We start from the raw sequence: 14445 nt of genomic DNA on the forward strand, positions 1-14445 counted from the left end.
ATAGAGATCGATAGAGCTCGATGACAACTTATTTCAGTGTTTTTTTGAAATTTTTTTTATTCTGTTTTCTTACAAAAAAAATTTCATGTGTTGTTACAGATGCCTAAGTTGCTTGTTCCGTTCAGTGATCACTTTCCTGGTCGAGTGACATATCGGGGTAGTAGTACTTTAAATCACATCAAGACCAGGTTTTTGGAGCTCGGGCTGCTTGAAAGGGCTAAGGAATCCCCTTTTAAGCAATTCTTTTTGGCTTCGGAGTTTAATTTCTCCGGAGTCTTGGTGCATCAACTGTTGCTGAGGAAAATCGCCAGCAACAACGAAGATGAGGTGCATTTTTTCTTGGGGTCGAAGTCTTGTAGATTCGGCATGGGAGAGTTTGCCCTGGTGACGGGGTTGGATTTCAGTGCCTTCCCGTCACCAGAAGAGTTGGAAGGGCGTAATCTCAGCGATCGGTTGATAAAGGAGTATTTCAACGATGCTGAGAAAGTAAAGCTGTCACAGGTGGACCATGCTTTCAAGACTTGTACGGTTGTGGAAGATGTGTACAAGCTTGGTCTATGTCTGTTTGTTGAGGGGGTTCTGAATGCCATTGAGGGAAAACTGCACATTTGGCGAGATATTCTAAAAATTGTTGAGAATGTAGAGTACTTCTTCAGCTATCCATGGGGGAAGTACTCTTATAGGAGGCTATTGCATTCTTGTAAGAAGGACATGGTGAAGCAAAAGGCCAACTATGATGCCAAGAAGGATGCCAAGGTGCAGCAAGAGTCCAAATACAGTATGTATGGTTATGCCCCCGCCTTACAGTACTGGGCATATGAGGCTATCCAACAGCTTGCGGTGGAGCTTGTTGTGAGCTCGGGAAACATGTTCCCGAGGATGCTTAGCTGGTCGCATCGGAAGAACAAGGATTTCACCAAGTCCGTCATCGCACCGATATTATTGAAGAAGAATGTAAGTTATGTTGTTTTTTTTTTATCTATATGCTTATATTTTATCATTATTTGAGTTAACCAAATGTTTTATGTTGTTTGCAGTTAATTGTTCTTCCGATGTTGAAGCCTCGACCAGCAGAAAAAGACTATTACTTGTCTTTGACTGAGGGAGATCTTCCCCTTTATCCTGGGCTTGGCCAGGATCCCTCGGAGACTGATGAGGAGGAGGATGCGACTTTTGAGAAAATGGCAGAGAAAGTTTCTCAGGCTGCCGAGGCAGCCAAGATATTTGTTGATGCTGCCCCGGGGGAGGAGGTTGCAGGTCCCACCCCTCCTATTCCCCCAGCCTCAGCCTCAGCCCCAGCCTCAACCTGTGCCCCAACATCAGCCCCAGCCTCAGCCCCAGCATCAACCTGTGCCCCAACATCAGCCCCAGCCTCAGTGTCAGCCCCAACACCAACCCCACCACCAGCCTCAGCCTCAGCCCCTGAGCTGGCCGACTTGATTGAGCGGTTGGACAGAGTCGAGGGTCGACAGGAGACCCTCTTGAAGAACCAGTCAGTGATCTTGGACGTACTCAGTCAGATCCTGACATTTGTTAAGGAGAAACCGAGGGGGTCCAATGAAGATTCAGAGTCAGAGTCATTGGATCTTCCGCTAGACTATGTTGATGATCCAACGACGCCCCCTACCATCATTGTGACACCAGATGCTGAGACTCCGGGAGTCGTTATTGTCAACCCTGAGGATGTTGCTGGGGTTCAGTTTCAGAGGGCTAGACGCCAAAGACGCAAGCCAGATTGGTTTGAGGACTATACGGATCCCACGAGGAAAAGACCTCGCACTGCTGCAGCTGCACCAGCAGACGAGGCTACACAAGAGGCTACACATGTGCTGGACCCTCTCAAGAAGCCAGATCCCAAACAGTATAGGACAATGTGCAAGTGGCTTCTTGGAGACATGCCCAACAAGACCCCGCGGGATGTAAAGACTGGGAGTCACGGTCCAGCATGGTTTCTGACGTTGAAGACACCCCAGTCGTGGCTCAATGATGGGGTAAGCAATTTATACCTAATTATGGACTATTTTCAATTTTACATGTTTTATTTTTACTGACTCGATGTGAGCTCGATAGGAGTTCGATAGTAGTTCGACATGGATGTTAAAATAGGGGTTGTTCTTTACTATTTCAGAGTGGCTCGATGTGAGCTCGATGGAGCTCGATAGGTAGTTCGATAGGGATGTTAAAATAGATTGTTTTTTTACTGTTTTAGAGTGGCTCGATGTGAGCTCGATATTAGTTCGATAGGGATGTTAAAAGCTCGATGTGAGTTCGATATGAGTTCGATAGTGAAAATTCCCTTAACAAAGTGGCTCGATGTGAGCTCGATGGAGCTCGATAGGGAGTTCGATAGGGATGTTAAAATAGGTTGTCTTTACTATTTTATGATGGCTCGATGTGAGCTCGATAGGTAGTTCGATAGGGATGTTAAAGTAGGTTATTTTTACTGTTTCATACTGGCTCGATGTGAGCTCGATAGGAGTTCGATAGTAGTTCGACATGGATGTTAAAATAGGGGTTGTTCTTTACTGTTTCAGAGTGGCTCGATGTGAGCTCGATGGAGCTCGATAGGTAGTTCGATAGGGATGTTAAAATAGATTGTTTTTATTACTGTTTTAGAGTGGCTCGATGTGAGCTCGATATTAGTTCGATAGTAGTTCGATAGGGATGTTAAAAGCTCGATGTGAGTTCGATATGAGTTCGATAGTGAAAATTCCCTTAACAAAGTGGCTCGATGTGAGCTCGATGGAGCTCGATAGGGAGTTCGATAGGGATGTTAAAATAGGTTGTCTTTACTATTTCATGATGGCTCGATAGGTAGTTCGATAGGGATGTTAAAGTAGGTTATTTTTACTGTTTCAGACTGGCTCGATGTGAGCTCGATAGTAGTTCGATGGTAGTTCGATGGTAGTTCGATAGGGATGTTAAAGTAGTTTGTTTTTTTACTGTTTCATACTGGCTCGATATGAGCTCGATATGAGTTCGATGTGAGCTCGATGGAGCTCGACATCAGCATTTTATGATGGTTTTTGCTAATTTTTTTATCGTACTCTCTTTTGCAGCATATTGATGCGGCAGAACACATGCTTCGTATGCGTCGCAAGTATTTTCCCAATATATATCGACAGAATGCAGTTGTGATGAACAGTTATTTCTCACAAGTGATACCTGCCCGATATGATCAGTTCAAGAAAACAGCCGACAAAACAAAGTATTATTGGGATGCTGACATTATGTCCATGTTGACCGGCATCGAGCAGCAGTTTCTGGCATCTTGGGGAGGAGTTGAGGATGTATATTGGTGCCAGAACTATGGACAACAACATTGGTTTGCCATTGAGGCTTCCATTTCTAGTTGGACTCTGACTGTTTACGATTCAGACAACTCGGTGATTAGTGACGCAAAGCTTGAGGATATTATGAGTCCATGGTGCTTTATGCTACCTTCTCTGTTAATGCAGAGTAAACTGTTTACTGATAGCTTGATGTTGAAGATTCCATCAGCAGGAAATAGGCCGCATCAGTTCACATTGCGTCGCAAACAGAAACACGAGCTCCCTCAGTCAAAGAGAAGGTAACAAACATTATCTTCATACTAATTTTGTTTCTAACTAAATTTATAGTAATGTGCACTTAATATATATATTTTTTTTTTACAGTGGGGATTGTGGTGTGTATGCTATCAAGTATATTGAGCATCTAATGGTCGGTCTTCCATTGGAAGCTATCTGCGATGAAAATATGGAGGTGTTCAGGAACAAGTGGACCACAGACTTATGGTATCAAAATTTGTTACCTTGATGATTGTATATATACAGGGTCTTTACATGTACAGTTTGTTGTTCACATTTTTTTATAACTTTCATGGGCTGTTATCGAGCTAATATCAAGCTATATCGAACTGTTATTGAATTATCAAAATTTGTTACCTTCATAAAAAGAGTTTATTAATACAACAAGTTCAAATGGGAAAAAAGAGTTTAAAGCCTAGCTTTGCCATAAACATAACTTTTCAGAAAAATCAAATAAAAAGAGTTTATTAATACAACAAGTTCAAATGGGAAAAAAAAGTTTAAAGCCTAGCTTTGCATGTAGCCCTGTTGTGGCCAAGACCACCACACATGCTACACTTGCGATGACTGGGAATGATTTCTCCATTCGATGGAGTGCGGTTTGTCTTCCTTATTCCCACCTTATTCTTCTTCGGTCGACCAACTGGTTGTTTTTCAACGGGAACCCCAACTTGCATTTTCTCTATGTTCTCGGGAACTTCCCAATCATCCTCATTGCCAGTTGGGTAAATTGTTTCTTTGTAAGACTCCCTCCACATCTCAGTAGTGTAATATGGTGAACACAGTGAGTAAATGTTGACATTGCGCAACATGGCCGCAGCCACACCATGAACACAAGGGTAACCCATTATTTGAAACTGACCACAAGAGCATGATTTGGTCATCAAATTCACCTCACCATCACCTTCTGGGTCTACCACATGAAATTCAAACTGTCCAAGAGGATGGACTTTCAAGTACCTTGCATCATCCGCAATGCCTGAGACATCTTTCTCATATGTTGTTGCTAATTTCGATGTGCACTTCTCTACCTCCTCACGACGCGCGGCAAACCATGACTGAATTGTGAAACGAATGAATTCCACAAAAGTAGTGACTGGGAAGGTTCTTGCGTCTCTGGTTTTGTTGTTGAAACTTTCAGCGTAGTTGCTTGTCATTACATTGTATCGATTCCCAGGAAAGTATACACGAGTCCACTTATCGAAGCCAATACCCTCGAGATATTGAGCTATGGCAGGATCCATTTGCTTTATATTGTTGAAGAACCTGTGAAATTTTGACTTCCGAAATGCATATGCCGCATTCCACATCTCCTTGTGACAGTGATCGGTCTTGAACTTAGCGATTACATTCATACTTATGTGATGGTAGCATGAGCCGTGGTAGGCATCAGGGAAGACCAACTCAAGAGCATGAATAATGCTAGCATGCCTGTCTGATACAAAAGACAGATTATCAACAACTCCAATGGCTTCCTTCAATTTCATCATGAAATACTTCCAAGAAGCATGATTCTCACTGTCAACAATCGCGAATGCAATTGGATAAATGTGGTTATTCGCATCCAATGCGACAGCACACAACATGTGGCCACCGTACCTTGACTTTAAGAAAGTGCCGTCCACACATATAACAGGACGACATGATGTAAATCCCCTTCTACAAACTCCGAGTGAGAAGAAACAGTAAAGAAAGCGACCGTCATCTGTGACAAAATCAGTAATTGTACCTGGATTCTTTTGCTGCAGCATGTACAGGTAAGAAGGTAACTTGGAGTACGATTCTTCAGGTGTCCCCCTAACATAACCGAGTGCCTTCTCTCTGCATCTCCAAGCCTTAATATAACTTATATCGATCCCAAAATTATTCTTCATATCCTCCTTTATGCTGTTTGGTGGATAGCTAGTGCCATCAGTAGCATATTTGTTCTTGATAAGGTGCCCAATGACAGAAGGTGCTGCTTGACGGTGGTCTTTTTGTCGCAATTCTAGTGAGCAAGTATGTACACTATTATAAACAGTGATCTCAAACATCTCTGATCGCGCTACTTTTTTCCCTCTTATTCTCCAACCACAATCAGGATCCTTGCAGGTGATATACAACACATCAGTACCAGACTTCTTAACCATAAACTCAAAATTATTCTTCATTGCAAAGAGAGCCGCTTTGGTTTTCAATTCCATCTTGTTCTCAAATGTCTTCCCAAGATGTAATTCCCCCAACGCTATACCGGATGAGGGTGATTCAGAACGACTACAAGCTATGATATCTTCTTTTGTAAACATGGGAGCACTCCATTTTCTGTGATCTTCTGTTGAACATATTGAAATGTTCCCTGTATAGTTATATTCTGTTCCACCAGGACGACTAGAGCTGGTGCCAGGTGTTCGGCGTCCTTGACTTGGTGGGTTCGTCCGTGCAATATGACGTATTGGTTGTTCTTGTGCTTCTTCTACTTGCAAATGTTCAGCTAATAGATCATCATCCACCGAATTGTCTCCTAATTCCTCATTGTGTTCGGCTACCGGATCGTCATTCACATAGGGGTTGTACTCATACTGGTTGTCCCTCAGGTCACCAATAGGAAATCCTAAAGTACTGGCTACTCCCTCAAGTCCAGGAGTGGAATATGGGTCTGCAATGACAATCTTTTTAACAGGAGTGACACACAAGGCCAACCTTTCTTTAGATGTTACTCCTATGAATACACGGACACCAAGATCACTTTCACCATGAACGGGTGTAAACGGTTGGTCGCCGCAAGTGTAAGGAACCTCCAATTTCAACTCATACATCTGTTTATCAACTTTAAGTTCCTTGTGCAATATGTCAAGAAGTTGCAGGTACGTTATAGTATCCTCCATCGGTATCACCGTGCATTGAGGGTCCTTGAAAATCCACTTATTCCCTTGTAATTCCCAAACACCATTGTAGGATACAAAAACGTAGACAATAGAGCCTGCGTTGGAAAAAAAAACATTAACATTGTCAGGAAAACTGTCATTTTTCCAGAAATGCAATAAAAAATAACATTATCGAGCTTTATCGAGCTATTATCGAGTTGGAATCGAGCTACCATTTCTCAAAACAGAACACAAACCTAACCAAACCCTCCATCGAACCCCTATCGAGCTATTATCGAGTTATCATCAAGCTACCATTTCTCAAAACAGAACATAAACCTAACCAAACCCTCCATCGAACCCCTATCGAACTATTATCAAGTTAGCATCGAGCTATCATTTCTCAAAACCGACCATAAAACACAACCAAACCCTCAATCGAACCCTATCGAGCTCATATCGAGCTACTATCAAGCTCAAATATTGTATATCCATTCGAACCCTTATCGAACCCTTATCGAGTTTCCATCGAGCACTAAACCCGAACCTATCGAGCTATTATCGAGCTCACATCGAGCTACATCGAGCTCTTACAAAGACCTTCTTCTACATACCATCGAACCGTTATCGAGCTGCTATCGAGCAAAAAAATTGCAGAAAACCCAGAAAAACACAGATCGCGGAATCTCTCAAAAAATCCCGAAAAATACACCAATATAGGCTCAGATCTGTTCAAAATAGCCAAAAAAAATGTAAACAAATAATACCCAACACATAAAATGTAAAATTTCATTACCCATGGTTTTTCTCCTCCAAAAACTCTCAAAATAGATGTTGCCTTTGATATTAACGACTTCACAGAAACAATGGAGATAACTAACAATGATTTTGACAAGAAAATTATACAAAACTGTAGGTTTTATGGAGATTTCGTGAGAATTAGAGAGAGAGAGGGAGGAGAGTGGAAGAGAAGGTTTTGTGAATTTTTGATATAATGGGAGGGGTATTTTGGGTATGAGAGGAAAGTTTAGCATTAAATTGAAAATATTATTAATGTTGAGATGTTTTGATAATATTAGACATTATTAGACATAAATAATGAAATTTCCCTAGACAAATTAATAAAAAAAAGGGACCAAAAACTGTTCATGGAGACTAAGTCTCCTACCGACAGGATAAGCTTGTCCTCTGAATATATATATATGTCACGTAAGGTAACTACTTTTATACGTAACACTCAGCAGACTCAACCCTATTTTATGTCTTTGGCTGACTTAATATTCCAAATATGGTCTAAAAAGGAGAATGTAACTATTGCTCTTTAACTAAAAATAAATATATCTAATTTATCATATTTGTATTTGGTGGTGGCTGGCAATAGGTCCAAGTCATCTTTAGGAAAATCTAAAAAATAATAAACAAAGAATTTTCCACAGCCAGTCAAGTTCAACCCCACTAAAGTAAAGTCATTGTTTAAGTCTTTATTCTCCCAAAAAGAATAATAAAAAAGGAGCTTCTTCTGGAGTCCCTCACTTTGTTTTCCAGGACTATGTCCTGTGGTCATTGAATGGGGTGGTTTATTGGATTGAATGGTAGGATTTGAGTTGAAGCTTAAGTGGTGTAAAATACAAAAATACCCCTAACTTATTCCCTATAACCGACAACTGTTCCTCTCCATCTTTTCTTTGATTTGGTTATTATATTCTAAAATAAGAGAATGTTGGAAGAGCCTTAGTAAGCTTCATTCCCTCGCCCGAGACTCTGAAGAGAACTTTCTGCATGTGAATATCTGGAGTAGCAGTTGGAGTTCCGAATCGTCACTGTTTTGGTTAAAGCAGAGGTGTGAACTTCAGTGGGTCACCGTTTTCGTTGTGTTCGGCATTGTGAAGTTCTTCCATTGTTGGTAAGTTTTTCCCTCCTTTAGCTTGTGGAATTTTGTTTGGGCATTACCTATTTGTTGATTATAGATTTTTTTATGACCGTGTATATTGTAACTATACAACATGAATGGTTTATAGTCAATCCAGTTAATATGTAGTTTCGAAAGAGGCTTATTTACCTTTTGAACATGGAGCCAAGCACTTGTTGAGCATTCTATATTAATCATATTGAAAGCAAGCATTAGTAAAGAAATATCATCATGAAAACTAATGTTCTTTTTGTTTTAGTTTTTATTTAAAGCTTATGAGTTAATTTATTTCGGAAGTGATTGCTGATGAATATATAGCACAAGTATATTGATCAGTTTGACATGATAATATATGATGCAAAGATATAGAAATAAAAGAAAGTTAAAGAAACTTATGGCTTCTCGCCACTTTCTTTAATAAGTGTGAACATGTTTAGAACCAATAATTCTGGTATCAAAATTTGTTACCTTGATGATTGTATATATACAGGGTCTTTACATGTACAGTTTGTTGTTCACATTTTTTTATAATTTTCATGGGCTGTTATCGAGCTAATATCAAGCTATATCGAACTGTTATTGAATTATCAAAATTTGTTACCTTCATAAAAAGAGTTTATTAATACAACAAGTTCAAATGGGAAAAAAGAGTTTAAAGCCTAGCTTTGCCATAAACATAACTTTTCAGAAAAATCAAATAAAAAGAGTTTATTAATACAACAAGTTCAAATGGGAAAAAAAAGTTTAAAGCCTAGCTTTGCATGTAGCCCTGTTGTGGCCAAGACCACCACACATGCTACACTTGCGATGACTGGGAATGATTTCTCCATTCGATGGAGTGCGGTTTGTCTTCCTTCTTCCCACCTTATTCTTCTTCGGTCGACCAACTGGTTGTTTTTCAACGGGAACCCCAACTTGCATTTTCTCTATGTTCTCGGGAACTTCCCAATCATCCTCATTGCCAGTTGGGTAAATTGTTTCTTTGTAAGACTCCCTCCACATCTCAGTAGTGTAATATGGTGAACACAGTGAGTAAATGTTGACATTGCGCAACATGGCCGCAGCCACACCATGAACACAAGGGTAACCCATTATTTGAAACTGACCACAAGAGCATGATTTGGTCATCAAATTCACCTCACCATCACCTTCTGGGTCTACCACATGAAATTCAAACTGTCCAAGAGGATGGACTTTCAAGTACCTTGCATCATCCGCAATGCCTGAGACATCTTTCTCATATGTTGTTGCTAATTTCGATGTGCACTTCTCTACCTCCTCACGACGCGCGGCAAACCATGACTGAATTGTGAAACGAATGAATTCCACAAAAGTAGTGACTGGGAAGGTTCTTGCGTCTCTGGTTTTGTTGTTGAAACTTTCAGCGTAGTTGCTTGTCATTACATTGTATCGATTCCCAGGAAAGTATACACGAGTCCACTTATCGAAGCCAATACCCTCAAGATATTGAGCTATGGCAGGATCCATTTGCTTTATATTATTGAAGAACCTGTGAAATTTTGACTTCCGAAATGCATATGCCGCATTATACATCTCCTTGTGACAGTGATCGGTCTTGAACTTAGCGATTACATTCATACTTATGTGATGGTAGCATGCGCCGTGGTAGGCATCAGGGAAGACCAACTCAAGAGCATGAATAATGCTAGCATGCCTGTCTGAAACAAAAGACAGATTATCAACAACTCCAATGGCTTCCTTCAATTTCATCATGAAATACTTCCAAGAAGCATGATTCTCACTGTCAACAATCGCGAATGCAATTGGATAAATGTGGTTATTCGCATCCAATGCGACAGCACACAACATGTGGCCACCGTACCTTGACTTTAAGAAAGTGCCGTCCACACATATAACAGGACGACATTGTAACGTCCCTAAGGTAGGGTACGTCTGCCACATACTCGTAATTCTAGGGTTTACGAGTATGTAAGGCACTTGACCAAAAGAATTAAATAAAATGATACGAAGAAATACAGAAAAATTTAAAACTTTTATATAAACTTATTAGAAGAAATTATTACACGTATGAATACTTTAAATTTAAGGCAGCCATATGAAAACTCTAAACCATTATTGCATTGCTACTGAGTCCGTGCTCCACAAGTTGCTCAACAGCTAAAGCCACACCTGGAAAAATGTTGGAAAATAACATAATGAGCTAACGCTCAGTAAGCAAATCTCATGCATACACATACACATGAATGTCGTGAGTTTGTAGTGCACATATACTAATATGCTGACTTATATACTTATGCATTTCATTTATTGCTCATGCACTTTCAAACTTTACTTTTATGCTCCTTCTTTTAGTTTCACATTTTTATGGGCCCAATATCACTTGTGCACACTGTTTGATTCAGCCAATGCCTGCAGGGCTTGTTACACATATCATATAGAATCTCATGGGTTCTCCTCCGGCTAGCCATCATCTCAGCTAGGCTCATCATAACACTCATTTCATCGTTGCCATAGCTGCCATACTTATTACACATATGGAGGAGAAAGACGGAAACATGGCAAACATATCTGAATGGTCAACTCTGACCTAGCCCACACTAGTGGGCAGCCACTATAAGTCTTATAGACTTCCGTCTTCTTTACTGAACTTACTTGATTGCTTCATCAAAACAGTGGCACCCTTTTTAAACATCTTATTATCACTTTGCTTAAGCCTTGTGTCATTAAAATGTTTAACTTTACATAAGACTTTTCAAGACATTTCATAACTTTTCTCATATTCATATGCATGGTCTTATATCACATAATAATGTATCACATAACTGTACATGCCATGCATACATGCTGATGCTGAAATGCCAATGTTCGTGTTCATGACTGATGTTGATGGTATTCAATCAAAGCATTGTATCACATCTCATATAACTCAAAACATCTTTAGTCATAATACATGAAGCTTTGGGTTGGTGGCGTTGTTATACCTTAACGTAGAGCTATGGCTCAGGTCTAAGGTTTCCAGCCTAAAAACTTAAACGCTTCATATATCATAACATATAGCAAATCATGAACATAGAGTAATCCACATATCCATCAACATAAGAACACATACTTGCACATAATTCATATCATTCTTAACCAAGTAAGACATCTTTCACATATCACAGAATTCATCAATTACATATCACACAACACCCTTATGGTGTTCATATAACCATTCTTCACATACTTATCATATGCATCATCATCATACCATACTTAACTCATCAGATGTACACAATCAATGTAGTCATGCATCTTACACTTAAGCACAAAAGGTGAGATTTATTTACCTTAGGTCCTTAGCTTATTTTAAAATTCCTCACCAAGAGTCAATCAATCAAATCCATACAAATCCTATTCAAGGCACATCATTTATTAAATTCTATCAAAATCATAAATATACACTATTGATAGTGTATATTAATAATACCAGAAACTATATAAATGATAATAATAAATTATTATCAACGTAATGCAAATAACTCTTCATATAAAACCATGCTTTAAACCTTGCTCATAAGATAATGTACCCTTATGATAATAATAATAATAATCCCAACAAAAATAATAATTATCGTCTATAATTAAACTTATTTCGATATTAATAACAAAATACTTCAATAGCAATACGTATATGGATGTATATATTCAAATAGTCATTTTATAAAAGAAATCATATTTTTAACATAAAGTTGTAATAATCAATATAATGATAATAATATAAATATAAATATTTATATTATTATTAATTAGTCATAATATCAATTCCAGTGATATAATAAATATACTTTCTCCAAACTTCACTGGTCTTACAAATATCAATAACTGTAAGAAACTAATATTTGATATTATTTTAATATTCAAATATTAATATACAATAATAATGGTTAGATAATAGGTTTACTATAAATTATACTTTTCATATATATATATATATGAATCTGTATTCTTGATTTACTTAACAAAATAATAACAATAATAATTAAAATTACTTAATCATAATAATTTCCATATTAATATAAAATCAATTAAATATGTATTTTTATACTTGATTTAATATCTAATATTTTCTAGAAAATTAGACAGCACAACGGCTATAAAGTGGACAATTCCAAAATCAAAACCTGTATCAAAAATATATATAATCCCAGACAGCCAGTAAATTACAGAAAACATTCCATATATCAATAATATATAATTATATACCATAAATACACATAATAACAATTACTCTAATCAATCACAATTAAATCACAATATATAGGTTAAAGAAATTATACCAAAATGATCGGGTTCCACAATAAGTCAAACGATGATTTTCTGAGACTCAACACGTACTTCGGAACCTCGAACACTAAGTTTCGACCGTCGATCTACGGTGGATCGCGGTGGCTCGTGGTGGGCCCACCACCCAACTATGGTAGATGTAGGAACAAGTTATTGGGTTTTGAAGCCCACAACACGAGGAGCACGATGGTGGTGACGGATCGGCAAACGGATGCCCGAGGTGGCCGAATCGCAACTTTGAAGTCGCGGGGTGGCCGAACTTAAATCGAGTGGTTGAGGCGTTTAATCGGCGAGTGAGCTCTAGATTCCCGCGTGGGTCGATAGTTCGGAGGCCTCTAAATCCAACGGTCCGGCGCGTGGCTAAAAATGGTGGCCGGAAAGTACTCCTGCGTCGTCGGCAACAGTAACACGCAGAGAGAGAGAGAGAGAGAGAGAGAGTTTCTGAGGAGAGAGAGAGAGGGGCTCGGGTAAAATGAAAGGCTGAAGCCTTTTATTTTATTTTATTTTATTTTATTTATTTATTTATTTTTAAAAATTACACTTGGACCCAAAATACTAAAATTCTTTTCAAATAAGCCCTTTAGCCAAACTTTCTTAATTTTATAAAAATCCCCAATTAAAATTATATGACATTTGGGTCCAATACTTGACTACTCAAGTTTCTCTTTCTTTAATCTCATTAAAAACATAAAATCATATTTTAAACACTATTTTTCCATTACTATTTCTTAATTTGTAAAGTTGTACATTTTATGTATTAAAACTTTGATTTATAATAAATAAATGTATTATGAAAATGTTGGATATTACAGACATGATGTAAATCCCCTTCTACAAACTCCGAGTGAGAAGAAACAGTAAAGAAAGCGACCGTCATCTGTGACAAAATCAGTAATTGTACCTGGATTCTTTTGCTGCAGCATGTACAGGTAAGAAGGTAACTTGGAGTACGATTCTTCAGGTGTCCCCCTAACATAACCGAGTGCCTTCTCTCTGCATCTCCAAGCCTTAATATAACTCATATCGATCCCAAAATTATTCTTCATATCCTCCTTTATGCTGTTTGGTGGATAGCTAGTGCCATCAGTAGCATATTTGTTCTTGATAAGGTGCCCAATGACAGAAGGTGCTGCTTGACGGTGGTCTTTTTGTCGCAATTCTAGTGAGCAAGTATGTACACTATTATAAACAGTGATCTCAAACATCTCTGATCGCGCTACTTTTTTCCCTCTTATTCTCCAACCACAATCAGGATCCTTGCAGGTGATATACAACACATCAGTACCAGACTTCTTAACCATAAACTCAAAATTATTCTTCATTGCAAAGAGAGCCGCTTTGGTTTTCAATTCCATCTTGTTCTCAAATGTCTTCCCAAGATGTAATTCCCCCAACGCTATACCGGATGATGGTGATTCAGAACGACTACAAGCTATGATATCTTCTTTTGTAAACATGGGAGCACTCCATTTTCTGTGATCTTCTGTTGAACATATTGAAATGTTCCCTGTGTAGTTATATTCTGTTCCACCATGACGACTAGAGCTGGTGCCAGGTGTTCGGCGTCCTTGACTTGGTGGGTTCGTCCGTGCAATATGACGTATTGGTTGTTCTTGTGCTTCTTCTACTTGCAAATGTTCAGCTAATAGATCATCATCCACCGAATTGTCTCCTAATTCCTCATTGTGTTCGGCTACCGGATCGTCATTCACATAGGGGTTGTACTCATACTGGTTGTCCCTCAGGTCACCAATAGGAAATCCTAAAGTACTGGCTGCTCCCTCAGGTCCGGGAGTGGAATATGGGTCTGCAATGA

The 14445-nt window shown here is 38.8% G+C and overlaps 1 protein-coding gene across 1 annotated transcript; it reads left to right on the forward strand.

Moving 5' to 3' along the window:
- The first annotated feature begins 2901 nt into the window (after positions 1-2901).
- LOC133800645 (uncharacterized) lies at positions 2902-3987 on the forward strand. The gene is made up of 2 exons (XM_062238671.1): positions 2902-3571; positions 3657-3987. The coding sequence occupies exons 1-2, from the start codon at positions 3081-3083 to the stop codon at positions 3796-3798; spliced, it is 633 nt and encodes a 210-aa protein (XP_062094655.1). The 5' UTR covers positions 2902-3080; the 3' UTR covers positions 3799-3987.
- Positions 3988-14445: the final 10458 nt, after the last annotated feature.

The sequence above is a fragment of the Humulus lupulus genome, chromosome 9 (assembly GCF_963169125.1).
Source record: "Humulus lupulus chromosome 9, drHumLupu1.1, whole genome shotgun sequence".
NCBI lineage: Eukaryota > Viridiplantae > Streptophyta > Magnoliopsida > Rosales > Cannabaceae > Humulus > Humulus lupulus.

What these genes read in the sequence shown, in the direction of transcription:
- LOC133800645 (XM_062238671.1), top strand. Translation starts at nt 3,081, where the DNA reads ATGCTTCGTATGCGTCGCAAGTATTTTCCCAATATATATCGACAGAAT. An exon ending in CTCCCTCAGTCAAAGAGAAG is followed by an intron (nt 3,572 to 3,656) that starts GTAACAAACATT and finishes TTTTTTTTACAG; the next exon opens with TGGGGATTGTGGTGTGTATG.